General features: G+C 42.8%; 1 protein-coding gene across 3 annotated transcripts in view; it reads left to right on the forward strand.

Annotated features, from left to right (window-relative positions):
- Positions 1 to 24,003, forward strand: part of RAPGEF5 (Rap guanine nucleotide exchange factor 5) — a 1,543,629-nt gene that overhangs the window by 1,498,955 nt on the left and 20,671 nt on the right. For all 3 annotated transcript variants that reach the window (XM_069648248.1, XM_069648249.1, XM_069648250.1), the window contains one exon: positions 16,984 to 17,038. In XM_069648248.1, coding sequence (XP_069504349.1) covers positions 16,984 to 17,038 — 55 coding nt within the window. The remainder of the gene's footprint in view (positions 1 to 16,983; positions 17,039 to 24,003) is intronic.

Raw genomic sequence — 24,003 nt, forward strand, 5'->3', positions numbered from 1 at the left:
CCTGTAAAAGGGAAACATAAATATTTTAATTGAATGAACCAGATAAGTGTACCACCTTACTCGAAAATGCATCCTAAATTTTATGGCATGGTTGCCATTAGAAAAATAACTTTCTGGAAAAATGTACTTGGGCTTTGAAATATCAACACATTACAAAAGTGACCATATTGTTTTTTAGTTGAAAGTGAAAGACACGTAAGCAATGAACACTCTGATTTGCAAAAAGCGAGAGAAACCTATTCAATTTACATACAAAATTAATTTGTCAGTGATCGATCGAAGTTACAACAATGTTGGAGAACAACATGAAATGTTAGTCGTCTCAGTGGTCAAAATTACATCACATCTAGTGTATGCTTACTCGTTATTTGGATTGCGAGGGAAAACTGTTGCACGAAGTTCATGCATAAGCACCATCAAAATCCTCAACACGGACCTTGTGAGGAACACTGCCCTAAAGTCATGCAACTCGGTAATCGTTCTCCACCTCGGTTGGCATGACCTTGCAATGATTGCAGGTACACCAGGTGGAAACGTCTTCCATGCAACTAGGCTCAGGCTCATGCACCCGTAATGCACCTTGCCAACTATCGTCCGATTCCCCATAGTTTCCGCTTCTTTCTCTTTCTCTTTCCATTAGTTCCTCTTCGAAATACTCAGACTTGTATGGTTAGGGCGGTATTGATGCCATTATACGACACATATTTAAATAAAACGCAAGTACTGAGTTAAATCAGCTCTGATAGGGTAAGTACCTGTTTCCGGGACTTCGTACTAGGAAGATAACTGAACAGAGCAGTAAAGAGTAACAGCCGATCGAAACTAAATACAGTGAAATGAGTGAAAATGCAATGCTGTCTGCTTAGAAAGGGTATGTTTATACTTATTGAGGAAGAAAGCGTCCTGGCATTTCCCTGGAGACACGTCAGTAGCTTGCGCACATAGAACGTTCACACGAGACATGCATTGGCATTGTGAAAAGGATCCAGTGATCAGTTTGATGGGCGGGAGATCTGTATTCTTGCCACAAGGGCACTTCAACTTAGGACAATCAATCAACGGATAGGATTAGCACAAGATGGATGTGCCCAACACATTGTTTTCACATGTGTAAGGTAAGATGCATAGGAAAACATGTTAAGATCGATTACAGTATGCTTAAAAATACATGCCCGAATGATAGGCACAATAACTTTTTTGAGCGAACTTCCCCTTTAAGGACAGCCTCAACATTCAAAGAACAACTACATCTACCGACACCTTTTGCCTCTTGTTCCCAAAGGTGAAGAGGGTAAGAGGGAAAGGACAGTCTTTTCCTGTTCGAGCTGTTCAGGTCTGGAAATAAGTTAATAATTAACCTTTCGAAAATGACTTTAGACCTTCTTATTCAACTAAACCCCTCTTGATAGAAGTCTTTGCTTTGCTGTTAATGTCCATTTTTGTTTTTTATCTTAATGTGCGCCCCAATGCCTTCGGCCTGCGGTGCGTGATAAACACATAAATACAAAATAAATAAATAAGCCAGCATCTCCTACACATTTCACTCTACAAAATAACATGCACGTAAAAACAAGCATTTAGCCACTGGCCGCCCAGGGCATGCAACACTCTACCACTTCACTTCTACACTGCACTCTTCATCACCACTTCCAGAAAGAGCCTCAAAACATACCATTACCCACTTATAACCCTCCCCCCATGTCCCATCATTCCAAATGGTCTACCCTAATATTTCAATCCTATCCTGAAAACGCTTTGTAACTTCTCTTTTGACTCCCGTCTTTTCAACCTTTGAATTTTGTAAGGCGTGTAGAGATCCTCTGCATAGTGTCAGTGCTGTACAACCATTTTAATAAAATAAATACAATCAAAAATAGTTTGAAATAGAAACCACCTTCGCCACTATTGGTCATGGTGTACTACTTTACCATTGCAAGAAATTGACCCTTTTGAAGGTGATGGTTTTTCATTGTTAAACTAACAGACACAAATGGTATCCCTTCTCTTACCATCAGGGAACCAGGGCCACTAATAAAAGCCACGAGGGGTTCACCAGGTCTCAAAAACTAAGATTCACAGTAAAAGAGTAAATTATGATAATGATCAATCCTAGTAACAATACGAGTACATTTTAGGAATCAAGCCAATTTGTATCTGCAATTATCAAAAGCAATTTGAGAAAATCCTCCAAAGGCATACCAAGAAAAAATGTAGATATTTTCAATGAAAAGCCAAGGGCATCTCCAGTTATCATGGGGGATCAATGTTAACTAATGTGAAATGTGAAAGAATCACTATGTGGTGGGGTACTTTAGACCGAGCATATAATGGGGCAAACCTTCAAGCACTTGCAGTTTGTGACCAAGTGTGTCCTGTTGGGAAAGGTTGGGAAAGGTTACCTAAGCATATTGTAATTTATGTTTTGAGAAAACATGTGGGTGCCGTGGCTGTACCAAACAATTGCTCCACAATTTCTGATACTATTTCTGGGTCCATTTGATAAAAAGTAAAAATAATAAGAGTCAGCGGTTGCTATCATGCAGTGATGCAATGAATCTGGGTCTGTTGAGTATCTTTCATTGATCAGTTCTGGAAAACAAGCTTCCACTTTTCTATGCATGTCCATGCTCAGCAGTCGCTATCCACAACCTTGGGCTTAGCAGGGCTCCACAACCTCTCAATACATCCTCGTCAGCAATTCTCTTTGCAAGATCCAATTTGCCCAAATTGTATCAGTGCCTAGAAGAGCTGCACCTTTCTCAGGCAGGCTCAGGATTTGGGGTCATACTCTGTTTCTTTTCACAAGGTTTCACTTTTGATCATGGTCAAGTCAAACAAAGAGATGTCTTCAGCTACTGCAGTGCACTTCCTAACACTGACTTATGCTTTGCACTTTCTACACGCCTTCTATAAAGCCCTCATTCACTCTGTACCGTGAAACTATCAGAGCCACAAGAGTCGGCTGTTGTAGAATCATTTCTACATCATGGAAGCCAAGTTCCATCCCACTGTTCTTAAGGATAAGGCGGGGAGTTGGCTTCTCAAACTGCTAATCGAAATCCATCAAGTGGGAAAGCAGGGGAACTTTACTTTATACTGCCAGGCAGTTCCCAGGCAACCGATCAGCTTAAAAGGCTTAGCTAATCAATGCAAACTATTTCTTGTGTTCTATAATCCAGATAGGTTACAATTCAGAAGCCCACATGCACAGGGTTCTCTACCCTATTATGCAAATACTGGAGCTAGTGGCAGTGATTCATCCTGATTGAAGATAAGCTAATGTCCAGACACCTTTTTCTAGATTGTGACCTTATTTCCTTTGTTTGAAAGTCACACATGTGATCCCACCCTTAACCCAAAATGGCAGGGGCCACCATTCAATGAAAAGGGAATCTCCCAATCAAAACTTTTCCCCATCAAATTAAAAAGCAGGGAGGTCTTCAACAGCCCGAAACAAAAGAGCTTTCCAGCCCTAAACAGGAGTTATTAATTCATATGAGTTAAATCCTATTGCAGTAAATCCTATTTCCTGTAGGCCCCAGTGTGTGTGTGCACTTTCAAGCAAAGTAGGCATCAGGTACACTTTATACACCAACGTTCTAGCTGCAGCTGGGATCCTGTGTACCTCCTGTTAGCTCTACTTCCGTTCTCGTTTGGTCTCTGCCTCTTAGCCAACATGGTATTGCTTTTAAATCCACTGGTAACCTATGGACATATTTTCTCTTTCTCTGCCTCTCTTTATTATTCCCTTCCTCGCAGTTCACCCTGAGGTGGCTTAAAGTGGCAAGTGTGCGTTGCAATACCGTCAAATAAATGCACACACTGTGCCTCGCAGGACTTAATAAGATCCACATCTTCTGAGATCTGTTGACTCAGAATGCTTGAGTTCACACATGTCATCACCACCACCACAGAAAGAGTTCACAGACTGGGACAGCACTCAATCATACAAAAATGCTGCTAGTGGGTACAAGAGAGAATGTGCCGCTTCACAAAACAATTGACCGCATAAATGTCCATAACGACCTGAAAAAGCAGTATTACTGCCATGAAGACATCAGGCTCCCCAGTCAAATTAAACATTATACTGCCTGCTGTTGTGTGTGCTTTATATTGAAGACGATGCCGAAGAGTCAGCAGATGTAGCAGACAGACACTTTGCATAACACAGTGCAAAGAGAGAGGCATTAGGTGAGGCGGCAGCTTTTGTGGAGCGTCTCATACACTGCGGTGTCTGAAGAGAGGTGTAATCCATCACACCAATCTGAACATCTTTCCGACTGTTCATTTACTAAGTAATGAATTTCACCCACGATCTTTGGAAATGTGAGAACGATTTCCTTACACTGCCATGCCCTCTGTTATCTCCAGCCGACAGTGCTCTTTTTTTTGTCATATTGAGTTTCTGATTTGGCACTAAGTCAAGCCACACATAGTTCCATCTAATTTGCTCTTGGCTTTTATGAGCTGCAATAGTTTGTAAGACGAAATGTAACATGAATTGGCAAAGTCAATAAGCCTGGCTGTTTTAGATGTAGGTTTCGTGTATATAAGAGGGTATTAACTTACTATGATTTTGTAGAGCATATTACAAGACATTTTTTGCACATTTATTATTCAACAAATCATTACATTGATGTTGTTATTTGATGTTCAGTGGGAACTAAATGTACAGGAATGGTTGTAATAAAGAACAGAGAATGAGGGCCATGCGCCAACCAGCTATGCTGTCAGTGCATATTTAGAATAGGATATCTCTCATCTGTTATTGACTGATGTGTTACTGGCATTACATGAAATAGAATTTGTATACGAAACGATAGAATTGCTTCTGAATGAACTTAATATTCTCTTATGTTGAGGTGGCTATTGAATCAAGGAATGTGTGGGCAAGGTCCTGTTGAATGGTTGAAATAGACAATTTAAGTAAGTGAATGAAGTTTGGGTTTCGGTAAGTGGGGAGGCAAGAGAGATAAGGAATAGGATAGAGAGTCTGGAAATGGGTCTAGGATGGTGTGTACATAATTAACTTACATTGGTTATCTTTATTGGTGACAGCAGAATTATTGGGACAGGTGACATACATAACACCTCAATTCATTAAATGAAATCTGGAATATGTGTTAAGTTTTACATGGCTGTATACATGTAGCAGCTGTCCGTCTGTTGTTTTGAAGATGGAATTGCAAGAATGTTGCTGATTTTAATGCTTAATGTGCAAAAGGTTAATACATCCTTTTAACTTGCTTTATGCGTGAATATATTCGTCCAGCACCTGAAATCAACTGTCTTTGTTCAAAGACATAGACTAGAATTGAAGGACGCTGAATTGCAGGTTGAGATTACTCCCAAAACAATTTTTAGGAACGTGTAGCAATTCGTGCATATTAATAAGTGCTGTGCCACATAACACGGGATAACAATGTGATCAGATCTATAAGGAAGCTATTGGTCAATGAGAATTCCAAACCAGCTCAACATGGTCTTCGACAGACAGAACACATTAATACTACATAATGTGCATATTTGGCTACATTTCATAATGGCATGCCATTAGTTATAGAGGAGTGTAGGAGCCCCTCTACTGAGAACGAACATGGGTCAAATACTCTGTTTTATGGAATTTTTTCAACTCAGGAGGGTCTAAAACCACGTTTTAGCTCACTGCACCCTTCACAGAGGAGAAATACCATTTGCATATAGAACTCTGGATGACCCAAAGCCACCTCTTGTTAAACCCCTCCAAAACGGAAATCATGGTTTGTGGCAACTCCGATCTTCTTCCGCAACCACTACCCTGGCCTCCCGCCATGGGCAACTCACCGACCCCCTCCAACTCAGTGAAAAATCTTGGATGCACCCTTAACTCTGACCTAACGCTCTCGCTCCAAGTCAACATCGTCTCAAAGTCCTGCCACTACCACCTTAAAAACCTTTAGGCATATCTTTCCATATCTCTCCTTTCCCAACAGACTCTCTGTGGTTCAATCAATCGTTATATCAAGACTGGACTACGCAAACCCCCTATACCTCGGAATCCACGCCTACCAACTGAATAAACTCCAAAGGGCACAAAACGCGGCAGCCAAAATGCTACTTGCGCTCGGCCCAAGAGACCACATCGCCCCAGCGCTTAAGACGCTGCACTGGCTTCCTGTAGCGCGAAGGTTGACTTTGAAAACCTTATGTATCTCCCATTTCCCATCGAGCACTGCATAAAACCGGACCTCAATATCTTCAAGATAAGCTAAAACCCTATCACCCTCCACGCACCCTAAGATCAAGCTCAGCCGGCCTCCTAGTCATACCTAAGACAAACTCAGTCAGGTTAGGCGGATCATCATTCTCAGCCTTGCCCCCACGCTATGGAACTCACTCCCAACCCACATCCGCCTAACTGAGGATTTAACGTCTTTCCGCAAACTGCTGAAGACCTGGCTCTTCCCCTAAAATCAACCCATACCAAACTGACGCAAACAGACTTACAGCATCTCAATGACACCATTCCAACAAACTACCCGATGCCAGAAATTGACAGCCAGTAAACCCCTAATATAAACTAAAAGGACAATCAGAATTAACCGAATGAAATAGCTGAAAACAATGAAGTGGTTAATAAGAATAAATCTCCTGAAATGGACATAATGCAAGAGGAGCAAACGAAATGAATGGCGTGGGTGAAATAAGCGTGTGGACCAGATGAAAGCGTTGAGTGGAAGAACGCACGAGTGGAAGAACAGATGACTATATAATTTGAATGAGTGTATAAATCGAATGAATTTGTAAGTTGGATGAGTGTATAGAATGGATGATCAGGCTGAGCGGTTGGGTGTGAAGAGGGGATAAATGCATAGAGTGCCTGAATGTATAGAGCGGCTGAATGCATAGAGCGCCTGAGTGTACAGAGTGCCTGAGTGTACAGGGTGCCTGAGTGTACAGAGTGCCTGTGTGTACAGAGGGGATGGGTGTACAGAGCGGATGGGTGCACAGAGCGGATGGGTGCACAGAGCGGACGGGTGCACAGAGCGGACGGGTGCACAGAGCGGACGGGTGCACAGAGGGGACGGGTGCACAGAGCGGATGGGTGTACAGAACAGAGGGGTGTACAGAACGGATGAATGTTTAAAGCAGATGAGTGTAGAGAGCAGACGAATAGATGGAACTGGATTACTGCGTATTAGCGAATTATTTTTTAAGGCTGATGAGTGCTTATTGCTGTTGAATGCGTGGGGACCGGATGTGCGCGGAGAGGGGACGAATGCGGGGAGCGGACGAGTGCGGGGAGCGGATGAGTGCGGGGAGCGGATGAGTGCGGGGAGCGGATGAGTGCGGGGAGCGGATGAGTGCGGGGGCAGATGAATGCGGAGGGCGGATAAGTGCGGAGGGCGGATGAGTGCAGAGGGCGGATGAGTGCGGAGGGCGGATGAGTGCGGAGGGCAGATGAGCGTGGGGAGCTGGTGAGTTTGGGGAGCGGGCAAGTGCAGAGAGAACGTGATTGCGTAGGGTGGAAGAATGCGTAGAGCAGATGAAGTTATGGTGCATACGAGGGGGTAAAGCGGACAAATGCCTAGAGCAGAGGAGTTACATAGACCGGGTGAGTGCGCAGAATGGATAAGCATGTAGAAAGGATTAGTGCGGAATGCATGCAGAACTGATGAGTGTGTAGAAACGATGAGTGTGGGAACTGATGGATGAGCGGAGCGGGATGGTGTCATGATGCCTATCCCCGGGCATCCAGACCAAGTCCAGCAACCCCGGAAGCAGGAATCATGTTACCCAGAGAAAGCCCAGCAACCCTTGTTAGGGGATATATGGGTACAGTCCTGATGTCTCTGGTGCCAGGCTCATATGGGGGAACATAACATATGAGTCTGGCGCCATAGGCGCCAGACTCATATGTTAAAACTTACCTGATGCAGACCATGCTGCAAGAGATCCAAGCCCATGTGAGGCTTGGAAGGGACTACTTTACCTAGGAACTATTTTGTTACTCGGGTGTGGTTGTGGAGGAATACTTACCTGGGACTATTTTGGAGGCTATTTAAACCACGCACGAAGGGCAGCACACGCTTCACATTATTCTGCATCCTGCAGCGTAACGCTCACCGTGCCTGCAGTCAGCATCCAGCTTCTTGCCACGCCCGCCTTGAGACCAGAGCGCCTAGAAAGAAGGGAAAGAAGAAGAAAGGTTAGAACAAGAACATTACTGGGTTTCTTACCTGATTCCGGATTCATCGCACCTTTGAACCAGAAAAAGACTTTATTTTAAACACGTTGCATCGCCAGCAGCAGTGCCGCGCCATACTCACCGTTCCTCACAGCATCTCTACGATCCGGCGCTGTCTCCATCATTATGTTGCCGCATTCCAGCACCTAAGGGGGACAAGAAAACAACAAGGTGAGCCGAGGGGAACAAACAAGGACAATCTCTTGCCACCATATACTTATCTGATTTTACCGCCAGAGGTATTATTCACCAGCACGACAAATCTTATTACGCCGCACCTGTAAGTAAAAAGAAAGCAGCGAGTTAAACCTTGGCATCATTTAACGGACAGTGTGGGATAGCACACACTCTTACCTGAACGCTTTCAGCTGCCACAGGACTATCTTCTTTTGGGTCTAAGCTACAAGATAAACAAAGGAATTGGACAAGAGTGATTATTCAGACATTTTTGAACTCTTAAGAACTATATACTTACGGTCCTTCGCCAGGAGTTTTGGAGCCAAGATTTGTCTAGAACTCTTCCAATATCCTCAAGCCAGTGAAGTAACTGGCCTTCAACGCGCCCCTGTGTTCCTCGCAGGATGGAGAGCTCATCATTCAAAACTAAGAGGTGAGCTTGGTGAACGGGAATATCAGAGGTGATAAATGGAGACACAGTGAGGGGCTATTACTCAAATCCACGGGTGGCTAATTCCCTTTCTCCGCCTTTAGGAGACTACTTCTATGGATCAAGCAGACGAAGTTAGATGGGCCAGTCCTGTCAGTCATCTCTGCACTACGCATCACATTGGTGGAGACCGTGGCTGTCCAGTTCCCCCCGACAACCCTGTGGGAACCAGGTGAGCGTAACAGATGGATGAACTGATTGCATAGAGGGGACGAGTGCATTGAGGGGGCGAGTGCGTAGAGCCGATGAGTGAGCAAAACAGGTGAATGCATAGTGCGTGTGAGGGCATTAAAAGCACGAGTGCCTGGAGCGAACGCGTGCCTACAGCAAACGAGTGCTGAGATTGGAACTGACCGGTTGCTTGAGAGGAAGTGTTGCGTAGAGATACTGAAAGCATAGAGTGGATAGAACGAGTGAAGTGGAGAGCATGGGACAGACAAGAATGCATGCGTGGAGCAGACAAGAGTGCATGCGTGGAGCAGACTAGAACGCGCAGGGCGGACTGGAGTGCGCGTTGCGGACTGGAACGCGCGGAGTAAACTAGACCGCATGAGTGCGTCAAGCGAACCGGAGTGTGTGGAGCAGATTAGGATGCATGGTATGGATAAGAGTGCATGGAACGGACTGGAGCGCATAGAACAGCGTGACGTATATAGTATGGTTTGGAATGCAGAGAACGTTTTGAAAGAGCATATAACACATCATATCACACCACCACGCTTACTCTCCCCTCTACACCACCACTCAACTAGAACACAGAGATACTACGATACCATTCGGTATAACTGTTCTCATACTAACATCCGCCGCATACTCCACAGCATTGTAAGTAAAACACTGCTGGTTACACACCCCCAGCCAGGCGTTCTCCTCAGGCCTAACGCAGCCACACTCGGTCTGGTTAAATCCTGCCAGAACGAACACATACTCCTGATCTTTCACCCACCACACCTACCACTAAGAAACAGCTATTACATGAATACCGCACCAGCTGCACACATAGCCGGTGCTCACTCGCACCTTTGACTCTCTCTACTCTCTCTACTGATCTGAACTTCGGTTCCCGAGGGTGTTCAACCTACCAGCGCCTTCAGACCATACCAATGGTATGTAAGGCGCTATATAAATGCAAAATAACATAACATAACATATCAGTCTGTGTCCAACCCACAGGGGCAGTTCAGCACCGAAATGCTAGACAATTCTCCTTTGAACAAGAGTACAATCAGCATCCCCAAACACGTGTTTCGGACTAGTCGGGCCTCATTGGTGAGGTGAAGCTGTGCCTCTCTAAGCACAGTGAGCAATAGGTCCATGTCTGGATTACCCCGGGTTACTTAGGTGAAAACCCAGGGTTTTACATAATTACAGAGGAGTGTGGGAGCCCCTCTACTGAGAACGAACATGGGGCAAATACTCTGTTCTATGGAATTTCTTCATCTCAGGAGGATCATCAACCACGTTTTAGCTAACTGCACCCTTGACAGAGGAGAAATATCTATTTGCATATCAGTCTTTGCCCCACCCACAAGGGCAGTCCAGCACCGAAATGCTAGACAATTTTCCTCTGAACCAGAGAACCATCAGGAACCCCAGACACGTGTTTCTGCTTAGTCAGGCCTCATCAGTGAGGTGAAGCTGTGGCTCTCTTTTTTTTATTTTTTTTTATAGGTCATTTATTATGCGCCTATACATGTGTGTGTCTCAAGGCACAACAAGACAAGGGGGTTGAGGGTGGAACGATCCAACTAGACCTTGTACATTAAGGTTGTTTATAGCGCTTCCGTGATTCGAACCTGTGTTGCTCAAAGTCGTCTTGCTTCCAAGAACCGCGCGTTGCCACAGAGCTATCCTATCTCTCTAAGCACAGTGAACAAGGGGTCTATGTCTGGATAACCCTGGGTAAATTAGGGTGATACCCTAAGTTCTTAAACATACAAAAAGAGGTCTGGGAGCCCATCTACTCAGCACAAACATGGCCAAACAACCTGTTCTTTGGGAAGGTGCCCACACTAAATTATCACAGCTAGAAATAAAGGAAGGCACTAACGTAGATAAACTAACTTGGACAGAGAGAGGCATATAGAGGCTCAAAGAAAGATATTTTCACACAAACGCACGCACACACTTTTAGACACAGTGGTAATCCTGACTTCCCAAAGACCCACAGAAGGACAGACACACAGGAAGTCACATATACTAGCACATGACATAGGCACAAACATGTACACATTAAGATGCATACATGCAGTAGAGTATACACACATGCACAGATGCATACTGACACGTGCCTATATCCTTCATCCCACCTGTCCAACTCACCAGCAGGTTGGTTGTGGTGGTTGATTGATACAATGTTGTGCTTTTGTCTAACCTACCCAGTCACAAGGTTAACAGGCTTCAGCAAATCTGTAGAAAGGGTGTAAGTCTCTCATGTTACAAGACAAGTCTGCCTTAGTACTGCATTTCTTGAGAGACTTCCATAGAACACCCATAAGCTTCAGGGGGAATCTTGCATGATGGCAACAGGGGCAATGCAAAGTGAAGATGGAATTCGTTTTTGGAGATGTGGAAAAGGCAGGTACCCTCATCTGGCATGTAAACCAGACATTTTCAATAGAATGGTGTATAACATCAAGCAAACTGACACTTTAACGTGTAGTATACAAAAGGATCTCATGCATTTGCACACCATATAACCCCCTGCGGCCCTCTAAAGGGATTGCACTCCATCTTCAAGTCAGAAGATGCAGCAGTGACTGTACATTTTCATTTAGAAACACCCTGTTTGATGTTTTCGTGATAAAATGATCTATGTTCAAGTGATTTGTCTAAAACATGTGTCCTGTCACTTTCCATCACAAGGAACTGTATGACCGGTACTTTGGATTTAAACAGAAACCCGAGGACAGTGCATGCATGGAATTGCCCTTTTCATGAAAAGCTGCCGGTCTATGAATGTGACAGCATGTGACTAGTTCGAGTCAAGTACCTTCTGTGCATATCTCCTTTCCTTCAAAATCTCATCATAGCCGTCAGTTAGGGACGCTGCTGCTGGCAAACCATGTGGACAGTTCAACTCCTGCGATTTGCCAATATAGATATTCATGTATTCCTCTACAGTGCCAGGGCTGCTCAGGTTGGCCAAAAGCCTGCCGCCTGCCTTTAATTAGGCCTGGTGTTGCTAGCATGTCCTTGGTTGGCTTGAGGCCTGTTTCTGTTGAGGAATTGCTCCTGTGCAACTGCTTAGCAAGCTAAATTCCCTGCAAAAGGTGCAAATAGTGTTAACATTCCTCTTTACGCATATTGAGTGAGTGGTGGTCCATCCTGCTTGGGTACATCATCCAGCAGCCAACTATGGGGGAGAGCCGGTAAGTGTATTATGTATATAGATGTGTATACATGTATGTGTGTTTCTGATTTGAATGCGTTAAATGTGTGTGTATGCGTCTATGTGTGTGCGGGGTGGGTTGTAATGGAGGTGAAACGATGATGGGAAAAGATGCCACCATTGATATGTCTGCATTGACGGACTGAGGATGGGGAAAGGAGATGGAGACAGTGGCTTAAGTGCTGGCGGAGAGGCAGGGTGCGGGGACCAATTAGTGCAGCATGGCCATGTTTTCTTACAATGACATGACATGTTTAGTTTTACTGCCATAAATGTTCTAACATAGCCATACTGGCCTACACGCCATGCTAGCATACATTGGTAGTGCAGTGAATGTGATAGTGTTCTCTTACAATGGTGTGACATGTTTTTCCTGCATTATGGCAAACCCAACACGGTGCTCTGATGTGGCCATTCTGGCCTACACAGTTGGTTTTTTTCTGTAGTACTGTGTTTTTTTACTTCCATTATTACCAAAGCCAACATGATGAGTGTTAGTAGGTGTGCATTCTGGCCTACAATGGTACATACAGAATGGACATGTGTTCTTACTTTGACAAGACGGTTTTTACTGTTATTATGGGAACATGCCACATAGTGTTCTTACATGGCCATATTGGCATACATTGATGCAGCCAGTATGGGAATAATTTCCTTTAGTGACATGGCATCATGGGCAAAACCAACAGAAGTATGTTCTTATGTGATGACACTGACATATAATGGCAGAGCCAACAAGGGCATGTGTACGTAAAATATTATTATGGGGTTAACACCGCAAGACATCTCCTCCCTACACACCATGTGCCCGATTCGTTGGGAGACTAGCTCGATTGAATACCTAGGGGTCCGGCTTACGGCTTCACTGGTGGACCTCTAATTGGCCAATTTCCCCCCTTTTTAAGTTGCATGAGAAGGACTTGGAGAGATGGGCAAAGCAAGAAATATCCTTAATGGGTCGAATTACGGACGTAAAAATAAACCTGCTCCCTCCCCTATTGTTCTGTTGTGCCACTCTCCCAGTGGTTATCCCTAAACAGTGCGAGATCAACTCCAATGGAAAGTCTTTAGATTTATATGGCAGGGCAAAAAAGCTAGAATTCCCAAGAAAGTTATGATGGCTGTGGCTCATTTAGTGGGTCTGGGGGTCCCAAACCTGCAGAAATACACAGAGCAGCTCAACTCAGACATATATTGACATGGACAGCTGAAACTCCCACACCTATATGGATGGAGATTGATCAATCCCATTGCTCTCTTCCTCTCTGCTTCCTTCCTTTCATCCCTCACACGTTATGCAAACATTGGCCACTTCTCCCCTCTTCAACTAATGTTACCCTGAAATGTTGGGATGAGGGGGAAAAAATACCTAGGGGCATAGGTCCACTCTCCCCGGTTTTTGTCAATCCATCCTTTACTCCAGGTATGCCACTGAGGGTGTTTGGAAGTTGGAAGCCGGGGGCCTGAAAACATTCGTACAATTATAGGCGGGAGGTCAACCTCACATGTTTGAGGAGTGCAAGAAGGAATTCACCTTTCGGATGCAGATAGGTTTTCCTACTTCCAGTTGCGACACTGGATTACTCACCCTGATACAAAACAAAAAGCCATGCGCAGCTTAAGACCTCTCGAATTGACTGTCTGGGAGGGCAAGGGGGGCATCTTGAGACTATATAAACTTCTGAGGGTGGATCTGTAGACCGCCCCTTAAACCTGACTTCATGCCCCGATGGGAATCAGACTTAGGCCAGCAACTGGACGATACAGAATGGTTGGACATCTGGGCCAGAGCCCACTCATCATCGAGATGCTTTATGAACAATGAATGTGCCTTAAAACAGTTAATTAAATGGTATTACCCTCCGGCACAGTCACCACTTTCAGGCCTCTATTGCCTCCACTTGTTGGAGAACTGTGGGACACAAGAATCATATTTCCACATGTGGTGGTGCTGCCCCCAGATCCAGTCATTCTGGGAGGCTATTGTGGGAACCATTGAACATATTACAGGGAGCAAACTCCTGATCTGCTCTTAAACTCTATTGCTGGGATCCCCTTTGGCGGGCATATACCTAAAGAACGGGCACACGCAAAATTGCTGACATACCTCCTTTTGGCAGCACCCATCACTATTGCCCAACATTGGAAAGCCCCGAAAGGCCCGGACATGATTTTATGATGTGTTAAGATTTGGGATGTAATGGTATCGGAGAGAGTGACCGCAGCAAGGAATGGGAAACTTCACCAATTCCATACGATTTGGTCGCCTCTTCTGGAATATGACTGAAAATATCCAGCCCTAACTTATAAACCCAGGCTGGCAAGGCTATACTTGGGCCATGGAGTGAGCAGACGATGGAGACTATGGGGGAGAGATGCAGGGGCAGATGGGCAGGAGGGGACCAGGCAGGAATGGGGGGTTCTGGGCAGGGTTCTAATCGTTTGATTCACTTGTGATGTTTGCCTCTCATGATGAGATGCCCAGGGACGACATTTAAGGTTTGCCAGAAGTTGCAACTGCAACCTTTGAGGTCTCCCTTGTGACCTCTTAAAAAATGAAAAAAATACTTTTTTGTTTTGTTTTTAATGCAAGCCCCTGGGCTGTGCCCAGCACCATGTGGCTCTTTACTTCTGGAGTGGCTGCCTTTCTTTTTCAGGCCCCTTTAAAAAAAGAAAAATAAGAACAGGAGTGCCACAGGTCTAGCACTTTCAGCACTGACCCTAAATAAGAAAGAATAGGAATACTTAATAATGTGTCTTTCTGGAATTCTATACAATAATAGCTGGACTCATGAAAGGTTTATTTCAGGCACACTTCAGGGGGTGAGTCACTGATTTAGTCTGTTCTTAAACGCCTCAACTCAGCCTTTCATCATTCTGAGGTCGATAAATGAGTACCAACACAGGTTGGGTGATATTGGGTGTATATTTTTTCTATATAAAGCGCTTAAGCATAAGTGCAATATAATAACACATCATTATCATTTGGTCATGGACGTCTGCTTGCATTCACAGTAATTTGGTAATATGGGCCTATACACACTGAACTTAACAATACATAATGGCGATCCATTCTTGTATGAAACATTATAGTGATATCGTAAGCATATTTTTCGTAGTGTACAATGCTATGTGAATCTACTTCCTGTTTTGTCAATTGGTGAAAGGTTGTGGTCCATCGCTTCCCGCGATATCACTTTGGGGTGGGGTCAAATTACATCACTTCCTGTGATGTCATCAGGGGTAAAGGGTCATGTGATGTCACTTCCGCTACCCCTGGCATTTTAGTGAAATGATGTCCCTGGTGATGCCCCTCACTCATTATGCGTAAAGATGCATGTTATTGGTAAATGTTTGAGAGGCCAGCAGGGCCAGACTTCCTCTGCCCCATCTGCCTCTCACACTGTGATTTGCACCTTTTGCAGGGAACTTATGTTATGCTCCAACTGTTTAATAACAATAAAAATATGGTTTAAAAAAAGATATATTATGAGCAAAGAGTATGTTTGCATTTGGGAATACTGGCATGAACATGTTTTTTCATACTGGCACATATTGTGGGTAAAGGTATCATGAAAATGTATTGTAACATGCTCCTGTCCAGTATTAGTGAATATATTCGATTTTGCACATGTTACCTTACATAACTGATTGTAATCTGTGCTGCTTTTTACCCATTCTTTCTGAAAGTGTTCTGTAAAATGCACCATTTCCACACATTAGTTTAAACATTTTCTTTGTGGGGAGGGAGGAACGAATCCCCCGTGGTTGCTTTGGCCTCTTTCTCTGTGCTCAATAGCTCCTGCATATTCCTACGAAATGTTTATGACCCTCCAATTGAACAATTCAGCAGCTGCCTCTGGTACTAATCTAAATGCAGACATGTTAATGGCCTTTGGTGGTGAAAGAGGGTAGTTGCTTAAACCCGCCATGAATCACTGTTTATTAATGTTCTGCGACCTCAAGATTTCCAAACAATTGTTTGAAAATAACGTGCAATGGCCCCTCAGAGGCTGCGTATTACCATATATTACGGGATGCCTGAAATAGGGAGGGCGGAAGTGTTTGTGAGGTCACTCCTGCTTCTCGTATAATTTTTCGGAAATGACTGCAATAATTCTTGCGTTCCATGTCAGCGCCTTTGGCTGTTCAAAGCGCCCATGATGGTATCCTGTGTCCTGTATTAAAAACCTGATAGATATATTGCACACTCCTGCACTATGACAAGATTCCTTGATTGGCATGGTTACCAGGCGGTGGGTATGCTAGAGAAGTACTTGATGATAGACCTGACCCCTGAATGGTGCCTAAGGGGCATGCCAAATGCAGCTGTGACCACATCCATGTTCACAAAGGGATGCTCTCACAACTGTGAGCGCCTTGTCACAGCCGTTCCTTATTCCTTTACTTACCTGGTGCAGCAGGGGAGGCGGGTTAGGGTCTCAGACAAACCCTACCAACGTGCAATGTTCGAAGGACTTGCGGAGATCTCAGGCCTGCTTTGCAGAACCCCGAACAGAAACACTTATGCAATGGCCGGACCTTTCGTCTGTCCTATGCACTGCAGGCACATATATGTGCACAAACACAAGAACCAATGCATGCTCTCCTGCATTTTATGAGAAATTAGCAATACTTGTTTTTTGAACCGACCAACACACCATTGCATTTCTGACTTTTTTGTTTTGTTTCTTGCAGCATATGATTGCAGACACGGTGCGATCTCTGAGGTACTGTCGCAATAACCAGTATGGTGAGTAGAACCCTTACTACATAGGCAGTGTGCGCGTGTATGATATTCACCTGATACTGAAGCTAGAAAGCCTGGTGTGTGCACGGTCATGCTGAGACTACATAATGTTCAAAGCATGCTTTTCGTACCAAGGTAGAGTTCTGCGTGGGGATTAGCTGGCCAGGCGTCAACATGTGCAGAAAGCAATACAAGCAGTGCCCTCTAATCACCCCTCCACTCTGGACCGACCCAACATCACGTGATGACAATGCTGTCTAAATGGTAATATATTTAAGTGCAAGGTTGTTTGTCTCCCTTGGCTTTTTGAAACCCTGTTTATCGAGTCAATGAAGACGACTGATTAAGGAAAGCTCGTTCTGTTTGAGCACAAGTTGAGGTCCAATCTAGCAGATCTGAACCTTGCTGACAGTCAATGTATGGGTGTCGGTCTCAGGTTGAATATCCATGACATACACTACAAAATTGTCAGAAAAAATATAAGCAGGTATGGAAGTTTGGTTGTTGAAATTGATCGTTACACGATAATACAAATATGCTGCATTTTGGAAGTCAAAGCTATTTAGTTTGAACATTCACAGTAATGTCATACTAATGTTAGAAGAGTTCCATTGGCTGTGTTATGACCTATAGTGCATTAAGTTCATCCGGTGCCAGATATGGCAGGAAGACGACATGTCATTTAAATGTATAGTTTCTTTTTTTTAATATTTATTTATGTATTTGCATTTGGTTAAATGTAAACCTTTGCAAAAATGAAAAAACTAAAAACATTGGTAAACACGTTGTTGCATTACAATTCAATTAAAATCAATTCATATCAGTTCATATTAAATTATTAAAATACACAAATTATCAAATATTACATCGCATTACATATCAAAAACTTAAAAGAATATATACAAATATTTAAAACCCTTCATTCCATTTCACACAATGCAAGTTCCAACATTTTTAGAATTGATACATCCAATGATGTCTCACAGCTATTTAGAATTTTGGCCCAAAACCACGCAGTGTTTAGCAAGTCTACATCTGGGACAAAGCACTGAAAATCTTAAGACTGTTTCAACCAAAGTCAAGCATTCCAGCAGAAGATGGTGACTTGTTTCAATATATACAGAGCAATACCTACATATCCTCAAAGGCCGCGCAATACCTTGTCTTGAACCTATGACTCCCCTAGTAGGAATTATGTTCAATTTAAAACGTAACATTTCACAGCAATGCTTCCTTGATGGGTGTTGTTTCAAGTAAAAGGGCATATCGATAAGTGCTCTTATTTCATATTTAAAGTTGTAAAATATTGATACCCCAATGCAGACTCTCTAGTCCTAATCCAATCAAATTCAAAAATAGTTTGCTTTCTATCAACATACACCGCTACCAGTTTATCAAAATTCAGATCATAATCGGCCAATAGTTTGTACATATTTGGAACCATTCTGTCAGAACTCTAGAAGAGTTACGAATAACAGTGTGTGCAACTCTCCTAATACACAATTCTGAGGTGGAAGTAAAAAAGACCTTAACAGTTGCAACCACTTCCAATCAACTCATGCTTGCAATGAAACTAAACCTACCTCATGTCTGATAATAGACATCTGCATCCCCTTTGGAAGTTGGAGTAGCCTTTTCCACACCAATGACTCCACTCTGCCCCAGATATTAGGCAGTAATCCTGATTCCATTCCATACAACAGGCTTGGAACAATTTTTTATGGTGATATTTAATCATAGGAATAGCTGCGAACCTGCCAAACTTCCTATCGAACACTAATGTTTCAGAGGTGTTCAATCTAGTTTTTTTTAATCATCCGATCACAATCGTTTTGGAGAGATCTCTTAGAACTAATGTCAATCCCTAGATATTTACAAGTTTGGACAACTTCCAATCGTTCCTTTGCTAAAGACCACTAAAATTTAGGTTTATTCTTTTTGCCATAATTTAGCACTAGAACCTTTGATTTTTAACATTTAGTTTCAAGTCCATTGCTGCAAAGTATTTGTTGGTCGCTGTTAATGCCCTTTGAAGGCCAATAGGTGTCAGATCAAATAAAACTATTTCATCGGCATATGCCAGGTAATTTACTGGCAGGCTCCCTAGCCTTGGGGGAACATTTCTAATATGTTTAATGGTTTTTCCTAAATCACAGGTATATAAGCTGTATAGGAATGTGGCCAGCACACATCCCTGGCGCAGCCCATAGCGACTATACACCCACCTTGTATAATTTCCTTTTTGGTCCAAATGCACCCTCACCTTGCTATCAGTGTGTAACGTTATCAGAATGTCTACCAAGGCCATCGGGCATTCCATCCCCCTAGGTTTTTTCTGACAGATGTCGCTGATTTACTCGGTTAAATGCCTGTGAGATATCCAAAAAAGCACAATAAAGCACCCTTTTTTCTTGTTTGTCAGGAGATTGATTACAAAACAGTTGTGTTCGGTATTCAAACCAGATTGAAATTTATCAATAACATTATTCCTATTTCCCCACACCTGCAGATGGTCCAAAACAATGTCCCTGAACATCTTACTGGAAGCGTCAAGAAGGGAGATGGGGGCGATTGTTAGAAGGAATGGCCCTCTCTCCCTTCTTGTAAATGACAACGATGTTAGCTTTTTCCAGGTCGATGGCAGGGTTTTGGTCTTTACAATTTCACAAAATAGAACATATAAGAGGACTTCCCAAAGGTTTGGGTTTGACTTAACTGTGGCATTTCCCAAACTGTCCAGACCCGGAGCATTTCAAGCTTTACTTTTTTATTAATGGCTGCCCTCATCTCCTGCACATCAATCTTAACCTGTTCTGACCAGTTGCTATTAAGTGCAGCACATACCTTGCACCCCTTCCTTTGCTCGATACAGAGTGGAGAGATGTGTCTCCCACACACTAGACGGGATAGGCTGACTTTGCAAAAAGCATTGGTGCAGTGGTACTTTAATCAATCTCCAGAAGGAAGCCAAGTGTTTACGAATAATAGAGTGGAGCATTGCTTCCACATCATTGCTGTAAAGAAATAACCAAAGACCATTTACCAGTTTTTATGCTTAAGTCCCAGCCGGCTTTACATTTTCCACGTTATCAAAGGAAAGTTTTCTGAACTGTCTCAGTGCTTTTAAATGTATAAGGAAGCATTTATGCTGCTCATATGCCCTGTAAGAATAGCATTAGCTAGGAATGGGATGAGTCTTAAAGTGCTCAACTTGAATGACTGTTCCAACAGTGCAAACAAAAAATATATGTGCTTGGGCACAAGCCATTAGAGCCTCCATAGAGATAGCTCACGAATTGAATTGTATCTAGAAAAAAGCTTGATTCAATTGGATGTAGGTCAATATGGTTCAAATTGAGTTAAAGCTTTTTGGAACTATAGATCTATACTGATTCAAGTCAGCTTTGTCTTTCTTTGGGCCATTGACTAGCACATCCCTTAACACACTAATGCTCTGATAGTAATTCCGTCAATGGTAAACAAGTTTGGCAGTATATCCGTCAGAAATACCATCAAACTCGTATTGAGCCACAATGTACAAGGCCCTGATTTTTTCTTTCAATTAAAATAAAGTAAATCAAAATAAAACCAAAATGAACAGTTATTCTTAAAATAATTTTTTATTGCAAATACAGAGGACAGTTTTTGAACAAGATGTGAATTTTGAGAAAGCATGCTTTGTCTAGGCCCTTATGAGGCCTAGACATCTTTCACTCTGAAAAGGAAATACTCCAGACAGGAAATGATGGCCCTATTGCATTATTTCCAAGCTGCCAATATCCCAGAATTCAGTATTACCATATAGTTTTATAATTTTTATCATTGTTTTGTTTCACCCATCCCTAGAATAAACACCTTTTATTTTCTTGTATTGAACCCACCGAGACCCATCGTATAGCTATGTGTCATCTGGAAAGCTTCTCTAGGTCCTATTGACTTCTATTTGAGAAACGTTTTCCTGAGGTACTGCTAAATTAAATAATGTATACCTCACCTTTGTAAACAATGTTTGTTGAGGTATTTAAACTACACTAGTGATTATATATCTGTAGTTATTATCCACAAATCACTCTTGCCCATTATTTTAGCATTTGTCACACAAGCACTGATGATTAACAATCCCAGCATACTGTAAAGAAGTAAGAATGAGAGGAGAAAGACATCCACCTGCCTGTACATCCTGTAACAAAAGGGGAGACGTGTGTTCCACAGTGTTGGTTGAAAGGGCTGGTGGGGCGGCTCCAGCACAGCCAATTTAGGTAATAGGATCAGGTAATGTGAGAAGCAATGAGATGCCAACAGCTACTGGAAGAATGTTGATGATAAGAAAGAAGACGACCAAGATGGAACCTGTTCTGTAATCCATGCCAAAGGGGCAAACATGATTAGCACTCTTAACAGTCTGTAAATAACATCAAGGGAGTGCTCAGGCGAGTGCTGTTGGCTGGCGAGATATCATCTTTTAGACGTATATTAGATCTGCTTGAGGACCTGTTTCATCTAATTTGCGGTTAGATATCAGGACTTTCCCGTGAAAAACAATCATACCACAAACTTATATAGACATACATAGACATATACTGTTATTAACTATCACTCAGAGTACATACAAGATAATATTAAGTCTTTATATTTTTTTGCCCCATTGGTTGGTGAGCTCTGCCTCTAACAACCGGAAGTACTACAAATTGAGAAGGCCGCGTGCATCTGAGCATGCATCAAGGGAGCGCTCAGGCGAGTCATATTTGCTGTTCGCTGGGTTGTGGGTTGAGTACTTGAAAGTTAACAAGGTTTGCGTGGAGGCAGCTCTTCACTTGGGAGTGTGATCTAACGCCAATTGAAAGCCGTAAGTGTTTTGTTTCATGCTATAAGAATTTTTCGACCATCATTGAGACTATCATTGTGACTATTATTGCTGATTGGACAATCAGTGTGTATTGTGATATACATAAACCTGTCGACGTTGTTAGGATTAACCTTGTAGCGATGTCTGCGTTAAATTCTGAGGTATGCTACACTGATAAAATCAGTAATGGTCCGTTTGTGGCTGTTGTCTCTGTGGAGCATTTAGGGGAGCCCTTAGCGGTCCCCTCTCTCTCTGCTTCTTCTAAGCAGCCCCTGAACTGTAGTTACCTGCTGCGTCATCGCAGAATGTGTCTACCGAGAACCATTGTCAAACCATACACTGCCATTAAATCTAAGAAGATGGTGACATTTTTCTAAGCACAATGATTTAAGTGCAATCAATGAAGAAAATGCCTTACAGGAGATTGTGTCAGATCTTAACCAATCATTACGATTTGTAGGGTTGAAATTGATCAACCAAGTAATTATCCCGGTTGTTACATCAAATGCTGAGGCAATGACTGTGTCTGATCAGACATGCATAATGGCACACCAAGAACATCTGGAGTTAGCACTAAGAGCAGACACTATTACAAATAAAGAGACTCAGAATAAAATCACACTGCCATCATCTCAAGTAACGCCCAATATGGAGAGCGAGATCAGTTTGAACGATAGGTGTGTAAATTTAACGGATGGATATACCATCATGATTGGTGATACTATAACTGATACTTCGGTGTATGTGACCGAGAACAAAGAGCATACAGATATACATAATGAAGACTTGTTCTATGGAAATAAAGGCGTGGTACGCAACCCTACGTCTACTCCTTACACTGTTTGCTTGAAAAGTGCCCTGACTCACAAGCCATGTTTGATGTTGAGCTGGGAGGGACACAGGTAGAAGCAATATCGACTAGTGAATGTATGGTGCCTGTTGAGACTGTTGAACCATATCAACATTTAAATACCACACAATAATCTATTGCCAGTGATCTTAGTGCTACAAGCATGACATTGACTGCTATGTTTATGGCATTTGAAAATGTACTGTCCGCCCTGGTTGAAAATGTGAAAGAATGGAAAATGAACTTGATGTTCAGTCTGTTCTCCTACACAAACGTATAAATGGAGGCAGAAAAATGGTACGAGAACAGGGCACCAATATGATTGCTGTGATTAATAAGGCATCATCAGGAGTCATTATGGTGGTTGAACAGGCGATGCAAAATAATAATGCACTGACTGTATGTGATATAGTGCCCACTAGAAAGCCAAAAACCTGCAAAAAGAAAGTAACATCACAAGTGAATATGTATGCAAAAGAAATAAATCTTGTAGAAACGTGTATTTTATTGGTAAGGATAATGTACATTTTAGTGTTGTGAACCTTGAAACCTTGACTGGTGATGTGGCACATCCAAGTACCCAGGATGCCCAATCACCAAAGCTTAACAGTGCTAGGAGAGGTGTGGCACAAGTAACTCGTAGCATTCAACCTTTTCTATTACCCAGTGTATATATTAACACACAAGGGAATGACATACAAAGTTACATGGTTAATTTTGCGACTGAGAATGTTGATGGATGTGCTTGTGGTGGATCTGGTACACAGACACAAACACAAAAGAAGCGTAAACCAAATAAGGGGCAGGCTTAAAATGCAGATCAAGCATTGGAAGATATTCATTGACTCTTTGTAGATGAAAGAGATCCACCCTAATCCCCTAGAATTATTAGGCAAGAGAAAAAAAGGTGGGTCAGGAATCTCAAACCATAAGTACTGCATCCCAAACAGTGCCGAACAGACAGACCAAGATGACTGAGTATCGGAATGATGATGGTAATGTGTACAACAGGACTGAGGCTGTTAAGGTAGATGTCGATGCTAAGGCAAAAATAAATGCTGTACAATTGCACCCTGTATCAATCCTCTGATTATCAACCACCATTGAATCAGATGACTTTTTCTGTGTATTCTGCACACTGTAGTAGCTCTTCAGGTTATTACTTCAAATGCCATCAAGATTATTGACCAACTAGAGGACACAGCAATATCTGTGTATAGCATTTAGTTTACTTTTGAAACTACATTAGAATATATTTTGAGATACAAAAAT

This window comes from Ambystoma mexicanum, chromosome 2q (assembly GCF_040938575.1).
Source record: "Ambystoma mexicanum isolate Mex_15411 chromosome 2q, UKY_AmexF1_1, whole genome shotgun sequence".
NCBI classification, from domain to species: domain Eukaryota; kingdom Metazoa; phylum Chordata; class Amphibia; order Caudata; family Ambystomatidae; genus Ambystoma; species Ambystoma mexicanum.